Here is a 16,882-nt window from a genome sequence, read left to right as displayed (position 1 = left end):
GGTCCCGCAGGGCAGCTTGGCTGTGGATCGTTAACGTGTTCGAGTGTTTAGATTTCATGAGTTCTTCCGTCTCAACCTCAATCTCAAGGTTGGAGAGCGTGCACTGTATATGAAATACACATATATCGACTAAACTTAACTTGGAAATAAAGCAACAAAAAAGTACTAAAATAAGGATATTTAACAAATCCCCGAAGCAAAACACATATTTCATATTTGACCAGAATAATGCAATTGAGCTTCTTGATATAGAAAATAATTAAAAAGCACCCTAGATGGGCAGAAATAAATACAAAAATATATAAATGATAGAAATTTAATGCAAATATGAGACGTGAGACATAGAAACAAGGATAATTTTCCATAGAATGAGATAACTTTATATGCCTTAAAGTCTTACAGAAGTAGGAAAATATTAAGATTATGTAGAATTGTCAAAATTTCAGTTTTAAGAATAATGTATATTTGCCAAATAAATTAATATCAGGAAAAAGATTATAAAGTGTGAAAGAGTATACACGTGTATTGATTAAAATTACCTTGATTTTTTAATTTTAGGGGGTGTCTGCAAATGAAAATTTTGGTGCACCCCCAAATCAGAACTGGAACTTGCTCCTTGGGACAGGCTGGTCGGCCGCACAATGGGGGAAAAGCCTGCTGTCTCCCGCTGTGGGTCCCAGCCTTGCTGGTGCCTGCAGTGCGGGAAGGACTCAACCTGCTCTCCAGGCACGCCGGCTTTGTCTGAGGCTATATGCCAGACTGCGTGACCGCCCGGGGGTGTTGGAGCACAGGGAAAGACGTCTGCGGAGAGACCAGACCGGGTAAACTTGGCCAGGTGTCTGGTGTCAGGGCCACTGATGCGTCGTCCTGTGATGGGGGGTGCAGTTGACGCAGGCTGTGCGGACCGTCTGCATACGCTCAAGTTTTAAGAAGTTCACTTTACACACTATTGGCTTGTTACATCCAACCTCAGCAAAATTATTTCTTTTACTGGCGATTTGCTTTTTCAGAGTGTGTACTTGCAGTCAAATATGAACCTGATTCAGAACCTTAAAATAGTTTTTTCTAAATTCCTGTTAATCAGTTTGCAAAATGGTTAATAATGGTGTGATGGTTACTTTTCAGTATTAATGATTAGCTTTGGTTTCGGGAGGTGACTTTTTTTCTTGGTCCTCAAATTTAAAGGAGGTGATCGAGATTGTAGAAATTAGAGTCTGAAATCTCTTACGCATGAACCTCTGGTCTTTTATATTAACCTTAACCAGGGTAGTGGCATTTGTTACAAATTATTTGGTGGTTCAAAATCTGAATCGGTAAGTAACAGAGAAAGAAAAACGCATCTAAGGCCAGCCCCTCCCACCCCCCCGTTAGTTTTGAGTATGATATTCATTGTGGGCTTACGAGTGTAATTTGGGGCTGTGTTTGTTACAGAATATTGGACTTTGGGGCCGCTTTTTGCACCCCTAATGTGTGCCCTTGGAGCTGTAATTGAGAGAGGAGACTTGCTTTATCTTGTGCTTCCTAACAACCATTTTATGATCTCTTTAAAATATTGCTGGCAGGAAAAGGAAGAAACTTAGGTTTTTGTATTTTAATATAATTGAAGAATCTGAAATATGCCCAGTCTTACTTCTCAGTAATCTTCAGTTCTTTAATTTGTAGACTGAGATTAGATTGGAGGGGAAACTTTATTTAAAATCTGGAAGATTGCGCCTCACTTCTCCATGCAAGTTGTATCAGTCAGAGAACCTTTTAGATATACTGGATGTATATAAGTGTCTCTCAGTCATCACAGTCTTGAGTGCTAGGACAAAAGTGACTCTGAAGACTAATTTTTGTTCAGCAGAGTATCTAGACAAGGCGTGACACACATTCAGAACTCACTGCACGTTAATTCTTACATCAGGAAGCTAAGTGTTAACACAGTTAATCTGTGTCCTCATTACATTTATATCGGTGTTGGGAAGAATTTGGAATATGTGTCTATCCAGCTAGTTATAAAATTCACTTGAAAAGTGAGAAGCAAGCATTTCTTAATATTAAGCATTATAGTTGCTGTGCTGTTTTGGGGGGGATAGTGATATTAAAGTGGCTAGATGTGTGTTTTTCCTATGTTAGTAAATTCTGGGTTTTCTCAAGTGATAAATTTGAAAATTACCTTGAAATAAAAATTTTTAAACAGTCAACTGTGTGGCAACATTGGAGACGGTTTTCAGGTCCCCCCGTTACTACCGCCTCAGCTTCTTGTGACCTTACTGTCCTAGTAATGCTGACGTTTTTGCGTTTTACATTCATCTGTTGTCTGGATAGATCTCACCTGTAGCGTTTTGCTTCCTATGTTTTTTAATTTTCAAAGCAATTTTCCATGTTTCTACTATCTTCATAATTACCGTTTCAAACTACTCCAAAATATTCTGTCCTCTTTGATGTGTCTGGAGTCATTTAGCCTTTTCTCTCTTCACTATTTAGGTGGTTCTCAGGTTGCCGTAAACATTCTGCTCTGCAGACCCTTCTCTCCCCTCCTTGTACTTACTGACTTGGTATGAAGGCTCTGTGGCTGCCCACTTGGTGCCTCACTTAGCTGTTTTAAGGGTCAAAATGAGATGGTATATGGAAAAATATATTAAGTTATCAAAGTATTTTTGTAGAAAAACAGCTTAGACCTAAGCGTGAGTGTGCTTTATTAAAGCCATGAGGGTGCATATTTGAATCCAAACTGTGCACACTGCAGAACTCTTCATCTGGGGCGTGTGTGGTGTGTGTGTATGTGGGGGAGTGTGGTGTGTGTATGTGTGTGCAGTAGGGTGGGAGGTGGTATGTTTGCTGGGGTGTGTGGGGTGAGTGTGTGTGTGTGGTGGGGTGGGGGTGTGTCTGTGATGTGGGGGGTGGGGGGCGGTGTGGGGGACATGGGGTGGTGGGTGTGTGGGGGGTGTGCTGCCTGGATGGGAGTGGATGTGGAGTTGGTACATACTCTTGCCACGTTGCTCAGACCTTTGAGTTGAAATGGAAAGCCCTGGAGATTATTAAAAGAACGCTCAGTTAAGTATAGTTTGTTTTGTTCTGTTTTCCAGATCAATGTCCGAGTCACCACCATGGATGCGGAGCTGGAGTTCGCCATCCAGCCAAATACAACAGGAAAACAGCTCTTTGATCAGGTTGGTCTCTGTGAACCTGAGAGAATTCTCAATTAGAAAAAAAATTTTCCCAACATCCGAATAATTTTGTTTGCCAAGCACATTTATGGCCATGGTCTGCCACTGGCTCCTCCATGTGGAGTGGGCCTTTCCCCACCGCAGCATCACGTCGTTGGACACACTCTTGGGTGGAGCCGGGTCCACAGCCCCAGGAAGGAGTCTGGGGGCTGCTGTGGGATCTCGACCAGCCAGTGCCTCACCCAAAGCTCTGGCTGCCGGCTGTCCCGCCAGGTCACCATGGTTTCCAGGGGGACCAAGGGACTCAGCTGAGCTGGCTCCCAGGTCAGCCGATGCTTCTGTCCTGAGTGGGGTCACTGAGAGGTCCTGAGAGGCCCAGCCATTGGGGGAGTGGGGAACTCATCCTACCAGCAGACCTGCCAGTTGGAGTGTGTGCTGATCAGGAACCCGGGAGGCAGAATTTGGCAGGTATAGAAGCTTTAGGTCACACACACCCCAGTGCGTGATCGGGTCTCCCTTCAAACTGAAGGTGAGCCCAGGCAGGTGGATACCCCCCAGCTGGAGCCCCAGGCGCCAGGGCCCCAGCGCGGAAGCCTCCAAGGGTGGGTGCAGACAGGGCCTCCGCCCTCCCTGTGCTGTTATTTTGAGGCCATTCCCTGGCTGGGCCTCACCCAATGAGGATAGAGACATTTACTGCCCTGGGTGGGGCTGGACTTAGGGTGAAAATCTAAAGGTTCCTCCTGCAAGATAATCCCAAAGTAAGTGAACCGGGGCGGGGGGCAGGAGGAGGCCTGGCTGGGTCAGCTCTGCCTGCAGCCGCTCGGCCCCCACTCGGCAAAGTCTTTGTAAACGAGTGGGGGCTGTCTTCTGAGCAGATTTTTAAAATGGGAGACGGAAGCTCTGTGTCAGGGTAGTTAGGCATTTTTGGTGTCCGATGTATCATCCATTCGGCTTCCCTTACTTCTAGATTCTTCTCAGGTGTGGCTTTTCAATAGCAGGGGCTGTTGAAGAGTTTGCATTATGTACGCTGCAGGATACTGATTCCTTATGTCTTCTGAGGTCCTTGTCTCTGCTATTGGAGGGCCCTTTGTGGGGCTGGGGAGAGGAAGAGGCTCGCCCTGGTGTCTCAAGGCACCTTACCTGCCAGTTTCAGTTCCACACACTCTTCTGACCGCACGTACGTGCTGGGCGCTGAGCTGCACACCTCACGTGATGGTCTCAGCTTCCTGATCCCGGCGCCGTGTTGACAGAACTGCACGTGTTCCTCAGTGCTGAATAATTGTATCTAGTTCAGTATTTGCATTGGTTTTGAGCCAAGTATTTTTCTAATATGAGATTAGCTGTTCGCCAGTAACGTGGAGCTATGGGTTAACAGGTGTACAGAAATGGACCCTGCACTCAGTTGTGGACCCACAACTGTTTTAAAAATGCTAAATAAATACATAAATCCAGTCCACGTGCCAAGTTTTGATAAGTTCAGCCCCTGAATTATTCTGAAGCTCATTAGCCCCTCTCAGCCATCCTGGGCCAGCGCGCAGTTACTGCTGTTCCCCACCACAGAGAACAGTCCCTGCATCCGCGTGCTAAGGGGCGGTCTCATGGTAACCACCCTTCCCAGGCCGTCTTTCCCGCCTGAAACTCAGCCAGCTTCTGAGATGGGTGATGAGGTTCCACCCCCAGCCAGAGTCCAGAGAGATGAAAGTCATAGCCGACAAAAAGATTCCTTCCCTCCCTCCCTTCAGTGACAGGACCTAGGTCACCAGGTCTCTGAGAGAGATGTGTTTCCTGCTGAGAAACACTGCACGGTCTGAGAACGTGGAGGTGGGGGCAGACCGGGCACCTGGCTCGGTCTGTCTGTTATAACTGGGAGCCCGGGGCTCGGGGAGGGAGGGAACCTCGGGGCCGTACAGCGAGCTCGTGCCAGAGCAGAGGTTGGCTCCATCTGTGTTACACTTCACTCTGAAGATCCATTCATTTCTCCTTCTGAGGTAGCTGTGATGTGAAGGTCCTGTCCTCACCTGCACCGCCCCTTCACCCCTCAGCCCCTCTGGGCATGTTACTTCCTGACACCTGCTAAGGGCTGTGGGCTGCACAGGACTCTGCATCCTTTCTCTGTGCTGCCATCTGATACCCTTCTAGGTCTTGGAAGCTCATTCACAGACCAGACTGCCAGTCACTAAAACGTGGTTTTTAAATGAATTAGGTTGGAAGGTAGGTAGGTCAGTCTGTCCCCGTCTCTCCCCTCTGATTCCTTAAATCTCTTCTGCAATAAATGTCCCCCAGCCCCTGCCCAGTGCTGTCACTTTGTCTGTGGCTAGATTCTAAGCCAAGGCTCCAGTGACAGAGGCCGGCCACCCCGCGGTGCCCTGGGTTCCTGGAGGGGCCGCGTTGCTTTCCCACCCCTGAAGCCGCTGAGCTGGGGGAAGGGAGTTCTGCCCTGTGACTCTGTGCCCATTGTTTTCATCATCAAAAAGTAGCATTTTCCAGCTGTTACTGGAGATTAAGTAGACACATCCCTGCCTTTTCCTTTCCAAAAATCTGCCACTTAAAACAGGCAGAAATGAAGGACTAGTCCCCACACCTGTTCACATGTGCTCCGTGCAGCGTATCAGCTGTAGGTGAGGAGGGACGCTGAAGGGACCGTGAGGTGTGTGTTCTAGGGACGCTGGGTTTCCCTCGTGGAGAGGGCTGGTTGGTTTTTAAAACGGCCTGAAGAAAGGAAGGCTGTTGAATTCTGCTGTGTTGTTTTGGGGAATCCATAGGGATAGAAATAGGGCTTTGAAACACGCTGAGGACAGTCATCCTGGAAACGGAAGATTCATGCCCTAAAGATACATGGCAGATTGGGGCACCCAAGACAGGCCTCCACCGAGGGAGTGAGGCTCCTGCTTTAGGTCCGTGGCATGGCTCCAGGGTCCAGCCTGCCCTGTGAGAGGGGGCTGGTCACGGGGATGCAGACAGAGATGAGGAATCTGGGCTGTGGCACTGAGATCAGCAAGGCCTGACAGGGATGGAGGAGCCAAAGGGACCAGAACTCATTCAGGACTGGTTAGACCCAGCCTGAGGCTACAGTTGGGTGGATGGAGTGGAAAGGCTAGACCAGAAAGGTAGAATTGCTTACGTATGTGGGGCCTCCTAGTGTAACTTTGAAACAACACGAAGAGGAAAGCAGGGCAGTTTTCACACCCAGATGTTGAGATGGAGATTTGTGCAGAGTAAGAAATTAGCAGGATTGGGTGCAGAACACCTGGCGTTTGAATCTGCTTTCTCCACACGAGATGCTGTAAAAACTGGACACGGGGCTTCACAAAAGACTTGTGGGTAAAGCACTGGTGAGAGTTGAAGCGTCTTCCCCGTCCTTCCATGCTGCCCAGTCTTGGTTATGGCCTCTCCTCCCCATTTTTGGGTGACCACGGCCGGCAGACGAACAGGTCAGTCCTCAGCATGCGATAAACAGACACTCCTGGGGCCCTGGAATGTCCCTGGCCCCCAGCGGAGGAGGAAGCAGCCTCAGAGCAGAGTTTGGTGTTTCAGGTTTTGTTTTAACCAAGTGCTCCGCATACCTGATTTGTCACTTGTAGTGTTCAGTCCTCTTTCCCTTGAAATACGATAGAAGCCATATATTTGAAGAATGGTAACCTTTTTTTTTGAGGCTTAACATTATATGTCATGGAATTTAAAACTGTACAGCAAAGTCCTGGGACTCATATTTGACAATATTCAACAAGTGTCCACAGCAAGTTGCTTTTCTGCTTCAAGACACAAGAATAACCAGCCAGGGGCTCTCTCTCTAAAGGACCACAGGAACTTTTTTCCTAGTACTGTAGAGAATTTTAAAATGTGAAATTTCTTGCTATGACCTAGGGTTGAATTCTACTTTCCTGTATGAGAATTTCAGATTTCTGGAGGTTGAAAGAATGCTGGTCACCCTGGCATGTGTGCAGCTGGGTGCTGCCCCCTTCCCTGGGGCTTTCCGGCCCTCTGCCTCCTGCCTTTGCAGGGGCTGCTGGGTCCCTGGTCCTAGCTGAACAGAGTCCCGGGCCAGCTGCCTGAGGAGCAGAGACGGGCAGCCAGAGGAGGCCCACGCACCCCTTTGCTTCACAGTGGTAACTTTCAGCCCCCTTTTCACGTGGGCACTCTGACAGGTGACCTTCACGGCTGTGACACACGCTGGTGCATCTGGGTCACGCCCTGTTCTCTGTGTGCTCACTGTGACCCCTTGGCTGCCTTTACTCAGGAAATAATGGAACACAGAGGAGAAGGAGTGAGATAGCATAAGATTGCAAGTTAACACTGAGTCTGCTCAAGGTTATATTAAAAATAAATGGTCTGTGGCTTTGGGGTGATAGCCTCTGTTAGTAACAGACGGTGTGGGGAGCCTGCCCAGCATGACTGAGCCGGCGCCCGGCTCTTGGCAGCTCTGCTGCACCACGTGACAGTGGCCTCGGAGCCACTGCCCATCCGGAGGGCTCCTCGTGACTGTTTGGGCCCCTCTGTCTCTTTCAACAGGTGGTTAAGACTATCGGCCTTCGGGAAGTGTGGTACTTTGGCCTCCAGTATGTGGATAATAAAGGATTTCCTACCTGGTTGAAACTTGATAAAAAGGTAAGTCAGAGTTAACTATTTACAGGCTATTAATTGGGTCTGGTCCCCTTTGTTGACATTGAAACTCTTTTGTTTTTTGTTCCTTTGTATTTGTGTAGAAGTTTTTATAGACAGAAAGATTGCAGGTTTCTAGTAAGTGGGGATAGTGGTTGGAAATTAGATCCTCGTATTTCTCTTCACTGCTCCTGAACTGGAGCGTATGATGCTTACTTGCTTAGCTTTCAGTTGACCTTAGTTGTTTTTTTTTTTCCCAATGAGATTGTTAATCTTATAAACCATGAATCATCCACTGTTTGGTGAGAACCTGTTACTGCTTTGTTTGAACCTGTGATAAATTCTTCTCCAACTCTAAAGACTGGATAATTCCATTCACAATTGTAAAGAAAAGCAATAAGCTAAATGTGTTTTTGCCAAACAATTTGAAAAATGTCCTTTTTCCCAAACCCCCCCTTTCCTCCCACGTTACTATGCACATCAGGAAAGAGGCGAGGAGAGAGAGGAGGTACAGAGAGTGAGTCCCTGGTCCAGGGCTAGACTGGCCGAGTGGATAAGATGCCTGGTTCATGGGTCACAACCTGAAATTGATAGCATCGCCCCCGGAAGACCAGGGCTGGGGCTGGTGTCCTGGCGGGTCACTGACTGGCCGTGGCCAGATTCCAGCAAAGCATGAGAGTGTGGCAGGCCTCCAACTGGCCTCTTCTGGCTTCCGTGTTAAAAAAGTGACTTTCAGAATAAAGATTATCTTCTGAAAACCGGCCTGAAAGAATCTTCTGAGTGAGTTGTTAAGAACTTGTGCCAGGAAGGCAGGTCTTTGGCAAACTTGCAGTGAGAGCTTGGCTTTTGCTGTCCAGGTGTCGGCCCAGGAGCTCAGAAAGGAGAATCCTCTCCTGTTCAAGTTCCGGGCCAAGTTCTACCCAGAAGACGTGTCTGAGGAGCTCATCCAGGACATCACGCAGAAGCTCTTCTTCCTGCAAGTGAAGGAGGGGATTCTGAGCGACGAGATCTACTGCCCGCCCGAGACGGCCGTGCTGCTGGGCTCCTACGCCGTGCAGGCCAAGTTCGGAGACTACAACAAGGAGCTGCACAAGGCCGGGTACCTCAGCAACGAGCGGCTGATCCCCCAGAGGTGCGCAAGCCGGGTCTGGGGGCTTGGGGACTTCGTGGAGGGCGCATGCTCCCTGGGGCCCAGCGCTTCCCCGGGGCCCTACTGACCACCTGACGGGTCTGCAGTAGAGAAACTCAGCAGGGAAGGGGGCCTCCCTCACCGGAGCTGAGGACACCGTGACGAATCGGACCTGTTAGCTCTCTCTGGTGTGGGGTGAATCGGCCCCAGTAGCTCTGTTTATTTACTGGTGGTCACGTAAATCACCCCCTTTAGAGGAAGAGGCCGCATAAAATAAAATACCTTCTTAAAGTTTTTCTAGCAAGACTGGGTTTTGGGTTTGTTCCAGGTTCTGAATCTTCCAGGATGTTAATGGTCATAAATAGAACTGCCACATATTCTCGGTGACTTTATTTGAAAGAAAGGCCAAGGTTTGCGTGAGGGTGGGCAGTGGCCACCGCGCACCTCTCACAGCCCTTTGTGGTGATGACGCTGTGCCCTCTTCTTTGCAATCCAGAGTCATGGACCAGCACAAGCTCACCAGGGACCAGTGGGAGGACCGCATCCAGGTGTGGCACGCCGAGCACCGCGGGATGCTCAAGTGAGTGCCGGGCTGGGCGGCTCCGCCTTGCCGACCTGTCTTCTTTGTGGGTGACTCCAGTGAGGGTCCTCCAGGTGACCCCGGGCCCAGGCCTGGCAGGGCAAGGAGGTAACGAGCTGCAAGTGAGGTTTCTTCCTAAATAAAGCCAAGTGTTCCTCCCCACGGTCAGAAGCTGTTGAGTTCATGCCTTTAGGCCCTAAAGCCTTCTCCCCTCACTTCAGAGGAGAGAAAGTCTCGTCTAGAACTCTTCATTTCAGCCGGGGCCGCAGGACCATTGGCCACAAGCCTCAGTTATTTTCTTTACCCTGTCACAGAGTTGCCGACTTCATTGACCATACAGTGGTTGTCTTCATAAGGTGTAAAATGTAAAAAGACAGATCCCAAGTGAGAAACACTTGCTATTAAAGAGGCACCAGTGAGGCGTGGAGGGGGTCCGATAGGACAGGTGGTGTTCAGTCTAAGACGTGGCTGGATGCTCTTCCTAGCATCCTCATCTGGGGACTGGCAGCAGCTCTGTGTGACGTCCCTGCCTTGAAAGTTCATTTGCAGTTTGGGCCTCAGACACTTTTAATTCCTTAGAATTTCCTGTCTGACCCAAGCATATTCTGTGGAGGGAAATAACCCAAAGCCTGAGCAGTGGCCCCTGGGGAGGCAGAGGGTGGACTCCCCGAAGCACCATGGAGGCCAGAGAGAAGGGTCATCCCCAGCGTTGAAGCTGACAGGGGAAATCCTCTGTGTCCAGAGGAACCAGCGTGAGTCAGTTCACTTCTCTACTAACTTGTGAGGTACGTCCGTGGCCCGTGTCCAGGACAGCTGGGGGCCCACTGGGCACAGGCGTGGACGGCTGGCAGAGGGACAGTGACTGAGGCACGTGCTGTCAGCCGGTCCTGCGGGGCTGTCTTAACGTTTCGGGTACCGGTGGCGGCTCACCTGTTGAGGGTGTGGCGCATGCTGATGGTTACGCCGGTGTTTACTCTCCCCAACCAGAGACAGTGCTATGTTGGAGTATCTGAAGATTGCCCAGGACCTGGAAATGTATGGAATCAACTATTTTGAGATAAAAAATAAGAAAGGAACAGACCTTTGGCTTGGAGTTGATGCCCTTGGACTAAATATTTATGAGAAAGATGATAAGTGAGTTGAACTTTCTATTATCTTTAGTTGGTGGGGTATCGGGCCTGGGAACAATGGCAATTATGCATATGGGTTACTTTTGAAGTATTTCTCTAGCAATTGGCCTAGCATGTGACTCTTCAGGGCTTTGGAACTATGCTGGAGGTTGGTTCAGAGGTGTGTGTTATTTCTCTCCTGTTATTTCTCAGCCTTTTATTAGCACATGTGGAGGGGCCCAGTACAAGGACCTCAAGGGTCCGTGACCTCACAGACTCTGGGGCTTGTGAAAAGAAAGCAGACGTGCAGGAAGGCATCCCCCTCCCCTTCCCCTGGGGCCTCCACCAGCCCCCGGTTGGTACCAGCACACCCATGGCGACCACCCAGGCAGCCTGGCAGTGCTGGGCAGCTTGAGGTTTGTGTTAATCCGACCGGGAGTATTTATGGTGCTTCAGAGACCTTAAGATTCTGTAAACAATAGCCTTTATGTACAGATAGTTGAGCTAAATCCTCTGAACCTGTGGGAGGCATCTAATTGCCTCACACTAGTTATGCTTGTCTGGTGGGGGGTCTCCAGCAGGATAAAGCAGGCGGGGTGAGAGCAAGCAAGCCGGCCTCCCATTGGCTTCCTTTGCCCATCCCTGCAGTTACCAACACTGCACAGATGCCTTTTTTCTGTCAAGGAGCTAGATACACACGTCATTTTGATTGGCGGGGGCAGGTTTTCCCTGGTGGTTCCTGGTTCCTCGGAGTGCTTCTCTCCTGCATCTCTTACCTGTGCCTCGCCCATCTTTCTGAGACCTTAGTGCTCTCAGCTCCCCTGCACCCCAGATTCCCCCACCCCCTTGCTGGCATTCATGAGGGTCGTGGCATTGCTTTAGACAGATGATCTCATACAAAGAATTCACCTATAATCCCTGCCACTTGCGTTCTTGCCAGCACCCAAAGTACAGGTACATTTCACGTGGGCAGGGCAGGGACCTGTGTCAGCTGTTCCCAGCCCCTCCAAGTGCCTGGAGTGGTTGGCGGAGAGTCTACTGGAAGGCACGGTGCAGTCAGTGCCGAGTCTGGTCGCATGTAGGACACGGTGTGCTTATCAGAGGGTGCCAGGCAGTCCGCCGAGAACCCGAAGTGAGTGACCGAGGACTCTCAGTTTGCTTCTTCCCCACGTGTGCAGGGTCCAGTGCTATAGACAAACAGGAACAGACTGGGTAAGAGGCCTTCTGGAGGCCCCCAACCTGGAGGATGGTGGCTGGTCTGCAGGGCCGCACGGGGAGCAGCACACAAAGTCAGGGAACGCGGTGGCCTCGTGGGATTATATGTGGGAACCACCTCTGTCTTTGAATTCATTTCTTGAATGAGCAGATTTTGTAACATAGCCATGGCCGGGCTGTCCAAACAGGTTTTTCAAGCTGCAGGATACAGCCAGAGGCCCAAACTTGGTGATATCATCCTGTAACCGTCCCCAACCCACGTAAATGCACGTTCCCTCCCAGGGCTCCTTTGGTCCTCCCTCGGCTCCTTCTCCGTCCCCTAGGTCAGCAGTGAACAGGCAGGCCTCTGAAAGGGGTCTCCTCCCTCGCCTGCAGGCCAGACACCTGCCCAGACATTCAGTCAATCAGTAGCTCAAATTCTTCTCCTTTCAAACAAATACTGACAACTCAGTCACCGGGATGAGCAAGAGATTGTGACTCAGGTCTGAGAAAAACTGTGGCATCCTTTAACTGTGTTAGGTGTTGAATGGTGACCCCTAGCAGTGGAGCTGACAGTGGAGAACCACACGCACGTGGAGCACTATTCAAGGGAGAAACCTGCTGTGTCGTGTGTGTACTGGGTGATAAGAGACTTCCTGCACCCTGCAGATAAACAGATACTTTTATTTTACTAAAAAGTATTTTTTAGTATTAAATATGGTCTGATTGGGAAAGTCTCTTGGGATCCCTTTTTCATTGTATACATGACAATTACATGGGAGCACAAAGGACTGGAAGCAACTGTCTTCCTTTCTGTAAACTTTTACATCCCTTACAGAGGAGCAAACGAGAGGGAGGCATTGGGCAGACCCTTCCCTGCAGGCCGTTATTAGCTGGGGAACAGAGATTTAGCTGGGTTGTGACTCTGCTTGGCATCCTGAGACCACAAACAACAAAAATGAGAGGGGCCTGATCCTGCCCCAAGTTCTCCAGTCCCACGTAGCTCTCTTCCCTCCGAGGGCTCCCTTCTCTAGTCCTGCTGTAGGTGTGCGTTTCTGGATGTGCCACGGGCCCAGGACTCTAGCAGGGAAGATGCTGGAAAGGACCGTAGGCAAGGCGGGGCTGAAACAAGGGCCAGGTGTCTTTTCCTATAAGTTCTTCACCAAGGTTGTAGATCACATATTCTGATGTACATTTCTGTTTTATTAGCATTAGAAATGTTTCAACCATTTAAATGCATCATTTTTTCCAGTTTCTAAAATTATGCTCACGGCAGATTTCTTTTTTTTGAGGGGGTAGGAGGTGGTGTTACGTTTTTGTGCCTTATCGTTGGTGGCCTGCCTGCATCACAGAGGAGAGCAAAAAGCCATTCTCTTGATTTGTTTTGAGTTTTGTTTTACCGAGTATGTCGGACTCACTCTTGTCAGGCCATCCTCTCCTTTCCGGTTTTTGGTGCCCTACCTTGAACATAGAATAGACAGGATTCTTTGAATAACTTAGTTTCTTACAGAAATGTGCTACTGCAGGGGCTCCAGTTAGAAGCCCACCCCAGATCAGCAGAGAAGAGAGTTTGGACACGTGTTAGACATGTGGTGGGAGGGCCCGAGGAGAAGGAGAAGCCACCGTGTCCTTTAAGTGTGGCCGGGGCCCCTCCTGAGGCAGAGAAGGGGCGCGGGCAGAGTTTTCTGATGGGCCTGCCCTGCGGAGATGCGGGAGGACCCCGGGGTCGGCCCCTCCTGAAAGCGGAAGGGCAAGGCCTGGTAACCGTCTTTCCTTCCTTCGTGAGAGCGTGGCCAGAGCTTTTGCGGTTGTCACTCAGGGAGGTGACTGGGCCCTTCCCCGTCTGTGAGCACATCATGCTGTCTAGCCCATCCCCCCACCCCAGACCCTTCTAAACTCTTTCAAGGAAAATTTTCAAAAAACTTCAAAATGGAAAGGATTTTCACAGTGAATCCCACGTACCTACAACCATTAGCCTGTCTCTCCTCGTCCACATGTCACTGTACTCTGTCCCACCCCCACCCCTCCCCCGCCCTTTTAGACACATTTCGAAGTAAATTGCAGGCAATTGTATACTTTCCCCAAAATGCATATTATTTACTAGAGCTCAGATATTTTGTTTTTCTTTTGATGTAAAATTTAAATACAATGAAATGCACAATTCTTGAGTATTTATTTGTTGACTTTAGACAAGTATGTCTGTAAAATCCAAATTTCTATCAAGATGTAGAACATTATTTTCACCCTCAGCTGCATGTTTTGAATTTAAATTTTTTAACCATTTTTTTCATTTTGAAATCATTTAAGACTTGAAAAAGTTTCCAAAAATAGAAAGTACAGAGAATTCCCATGTGCTTACAATCCAAGTATCAAAACAGGACGCTAACCTTGATATGATACTAATAACAATCTCTAGACTGTAGTCCCTTTTTAATCAGTTGTCCACTCAGGTCCCTTTTCTGCCCCAGAATTCACCTGGAATCCTACCTACAGCTCGTTGCCACACCTCCCCAGTCTCCCATCTCGGACAGCCCCACGGTCTGTCTGCCACGACCTTGATGCTTGTGAAGAGTTCTGGCCATTGACTCTTGAGAAAAATCCCTCAACTTGGATCTGCCTGATATTTTCCCATGATAAGATTCGAAGTTTGCACTTTTGGCAATAATCCCACAGACGTGCTGTCCTGCCCTTCCAGGTGGCACGTGATATCAGAGTATCTTATTTCTGGTGGTGTTAACTTTGATCACAGGTCCAGGTGGCAGCTGCTAAGCTTCTCTGTGAAGTTACTATCTTCCCCTTCAGAACTGATGTGTGTTTAGGAGAGATACTGTGAAACCATGTAAACATCCTAATAGGGTTTTTGACTTTAACACCCCACTTTCAGCAATGAATTGATCATCCAGAGAGAATCAACAAGGAAACTTTGGACTTGAACCATACCAAACCCTTTTCCTTTTCCCTTAGTAAATATAGCATGTATAGGAGACGTAAGATGTGATCTTTGCCATCAGAACGCTTACCTGCATGGTTTTCAGAGAGCTAAATAGTAATGCAATGATGTAAATAACATGAAGAGAATAATTTGTGTAGCATAAGGAACTGCAGGTGGAGAGGAGAAAGGCAGTTGGAAGAGGCAGGGTGAGCTGGCCGGATGGTGCAGGTCCAGAGAGTGGGGAGGAGGCCCTCCCGGGTTAAGTGCGACAGTGAAACCCCGTGTTGAAAGGGTGGGCTGATGCAGGCAGCAAGGGCTAAGTTAGAAGGCTCTTGGTTGCTAAGTTAAGGACCGTGGATTTTATCTTGTAGAAACTGGGGGTGGGGGGAGTGTTCACATTTATGAAGCGGGGAATGAATTGACTAAAAGGGACGTTAATTAAACAGACTGGAAGTGGGGTTCTGGTAAAAAGAACTTGGTTAGGCTGCTGGCATGTGAGAGGGGGAATTAGGGTGGTGATGTCAGAATGAACTGCAAAACATGGCTGTGAGAGGTATTCCCAACAAAGGATGAAAGGATGTGCGTGGTTAGGAATCAAAGTTGACCTCAAGATCGCAAGCTGGGATGACAGGACACAGTGAGATGCCCGAAACGGAGAAAGACTGATGTAAGTGGGAGGGTATCAAGGTCTCCTAGGGCCTGGCCCTTACAGCCACCTAACCTAACCTAGCACAGGTAGCAACTATTAGCGAATGATGTGTATTATATATTATGCTTCTTGGGCCAGCTTTATACTGTTTTAAATTGAACTAAAATAATTTAAGAATAGATTCATAAACTCGTAGCCAATCCAAGTACACATCTATGCCACTTTTTTTTTTAACCTTAGGTTGACCCCAAAGATTGGCTTCCCGTGGAGTGAAATCAGGAACATCTCTTTCAATGACAAAAAGTTTGTCATTAAGCCCATCGACAAGAAGGCGCCTGTAAGTTCATGTGGGGATTCTGTGTAGTGGTTACTGTTTTCCATTCTTGCAGCAAATGCATTCCCAGGATAACAGATTTCTGTCTGTGGGACAAGGAGCCGGTGATACTCAAGATGATTTAAATGTTGGGGGGAAGGGTTGCCAGTAGGTTACACTGAGGGTCAAGGCCCCTTGGGCCGTGCCACTGACAACTGCAGCGGGACATTGTGGTGGAGCCCAGGTGTCTGTCAGATGCTCGCCTAACTTGTCACCTAAGTTTTCAAATGGTCTTCACTTCTTATGAAGAAAAGGGCAATTCTAAGTCACTGACCTTTGCCAAATGATAAGCATTTCACAAAATGTTGCATTTCTGGGCTTGGGAAATGTTCACGTTCACGCGGAAAACCAGGCGGCATGCTGAGGGTGTGGGGGCTCCCAGCAGCATCGCTCAGGTGCCTGCTGCAGCACGCACCACCACTGCCAAGCCTCAGGGCCAGGGTTGGACTTGGCAACGGTCTTTGCGACTGACCCACACTGGGAAACATCAGACTTGGCACCCAGACAGAGCCTTGCTGGCCCCGCAGGCCACCTCACCTCCTCACACAGACTGTGCTTTGCTTCTCTAAGTGCCTTTTGCCCCCAGGTGGGTTCCATGTGGGCATCTTCAATGTGGTGCTTATGTGGGAAACGGCCCTCACAGAGGTGAGCCTGCTGGGCATCATCCTGGGAGGACTTCCTATCTGAGAATTTGAAGGATACTGATTATTCGCTAATAGCTGCAAAGACCAGTGAGTGATGGGAGTTACTGAAACTTTCCGCTGTGTTTGCTCGGAAGGTGTAAGACACACACACGTACTGTAGTGTGGCCGAATGGGTGAGGAGTTTGTTTTCTAATTGGAAATCTGTTCTTTAAAAAACTGCCACTTGAAGAAATTCTCTTGTTCTTCTTAGAGCCTATTCTGAATATTACCAAAATTATAGTTCAGAAAGGACTTTTGTATCTTGTGTAAGTCGTGTTCCTCAGTTACAGTGTTAGGCTTACAGAGGCAAACATGGCCTGCGGTCCGGGCCGTGGATGTCTGGGAGCCCTCCTGGGCTCAGGGTCCTCTTGGTGACGGTTAATGCTCAGGGGACAGCGTGTGGCATTACTGTCAAGCTGCTCCTCCCACGTGGGCATTCGTCCCTCCAGAGGGAAAACTAGAGGCCTAGACACTGTAAAAGT

At 48.9% G+C, this 16,882-nt stretch overlaps 1 protein-coding gene across 1 annotated transcript in view; it reads left to right on the top strand.

Moving 5' to 3' along the window:
* EZR (ezrin) overlaps window positions 1-16,882 on the top strand; it is a 46,641-nt gene that overhangs the window by 21,401 nt on the left and 8,358 nt on the right. Inside the window, exons 3-8 of the mRNA XM_032485272.1 lie at window positions 3,072-3,155; window positions 7,662-7,757; window positions 8,609-8,883; window positions 9,377-9,460; window positions 10,448-10,594; window positions 15,585-15,681. Of these exons, the coding sequence (XP_032341163.1) occupies window positions 3,072-3,155; window positions 7,662-7,757; window positions 8,609-8,883; window positions 9,377-9,460; window positions 10,448-10,594; window positions 15,585-15,681 (783 nt within the window). The remainder of the gene's footprint in view (window positions 1-3,071; window positions 3,156-7,661; window positions 7,758-8,608; window positions 8,884-9,376; window positions 9,461-10,447; window positions 10,595-15,584; window positions 15,682-16,882) is intronic.

The sequence above is a fragment of the Camelus ferus genome, chromosome 8, assembly GCF_009834535.1.
Source record: "Camelus ferus isolate YT-003-E chromosome 8, BCGSAC_Cfer_1.0, whole genome shotgun sequence".
NCBI lineage: Eukaryota > Metazoa > Chordata > Mammalia > Artiodactyla > Camelidae > Camelus > Camelus ferus.
This window is presented reverse-complemented; position numbering and strand designations above follow the sequence as displayed.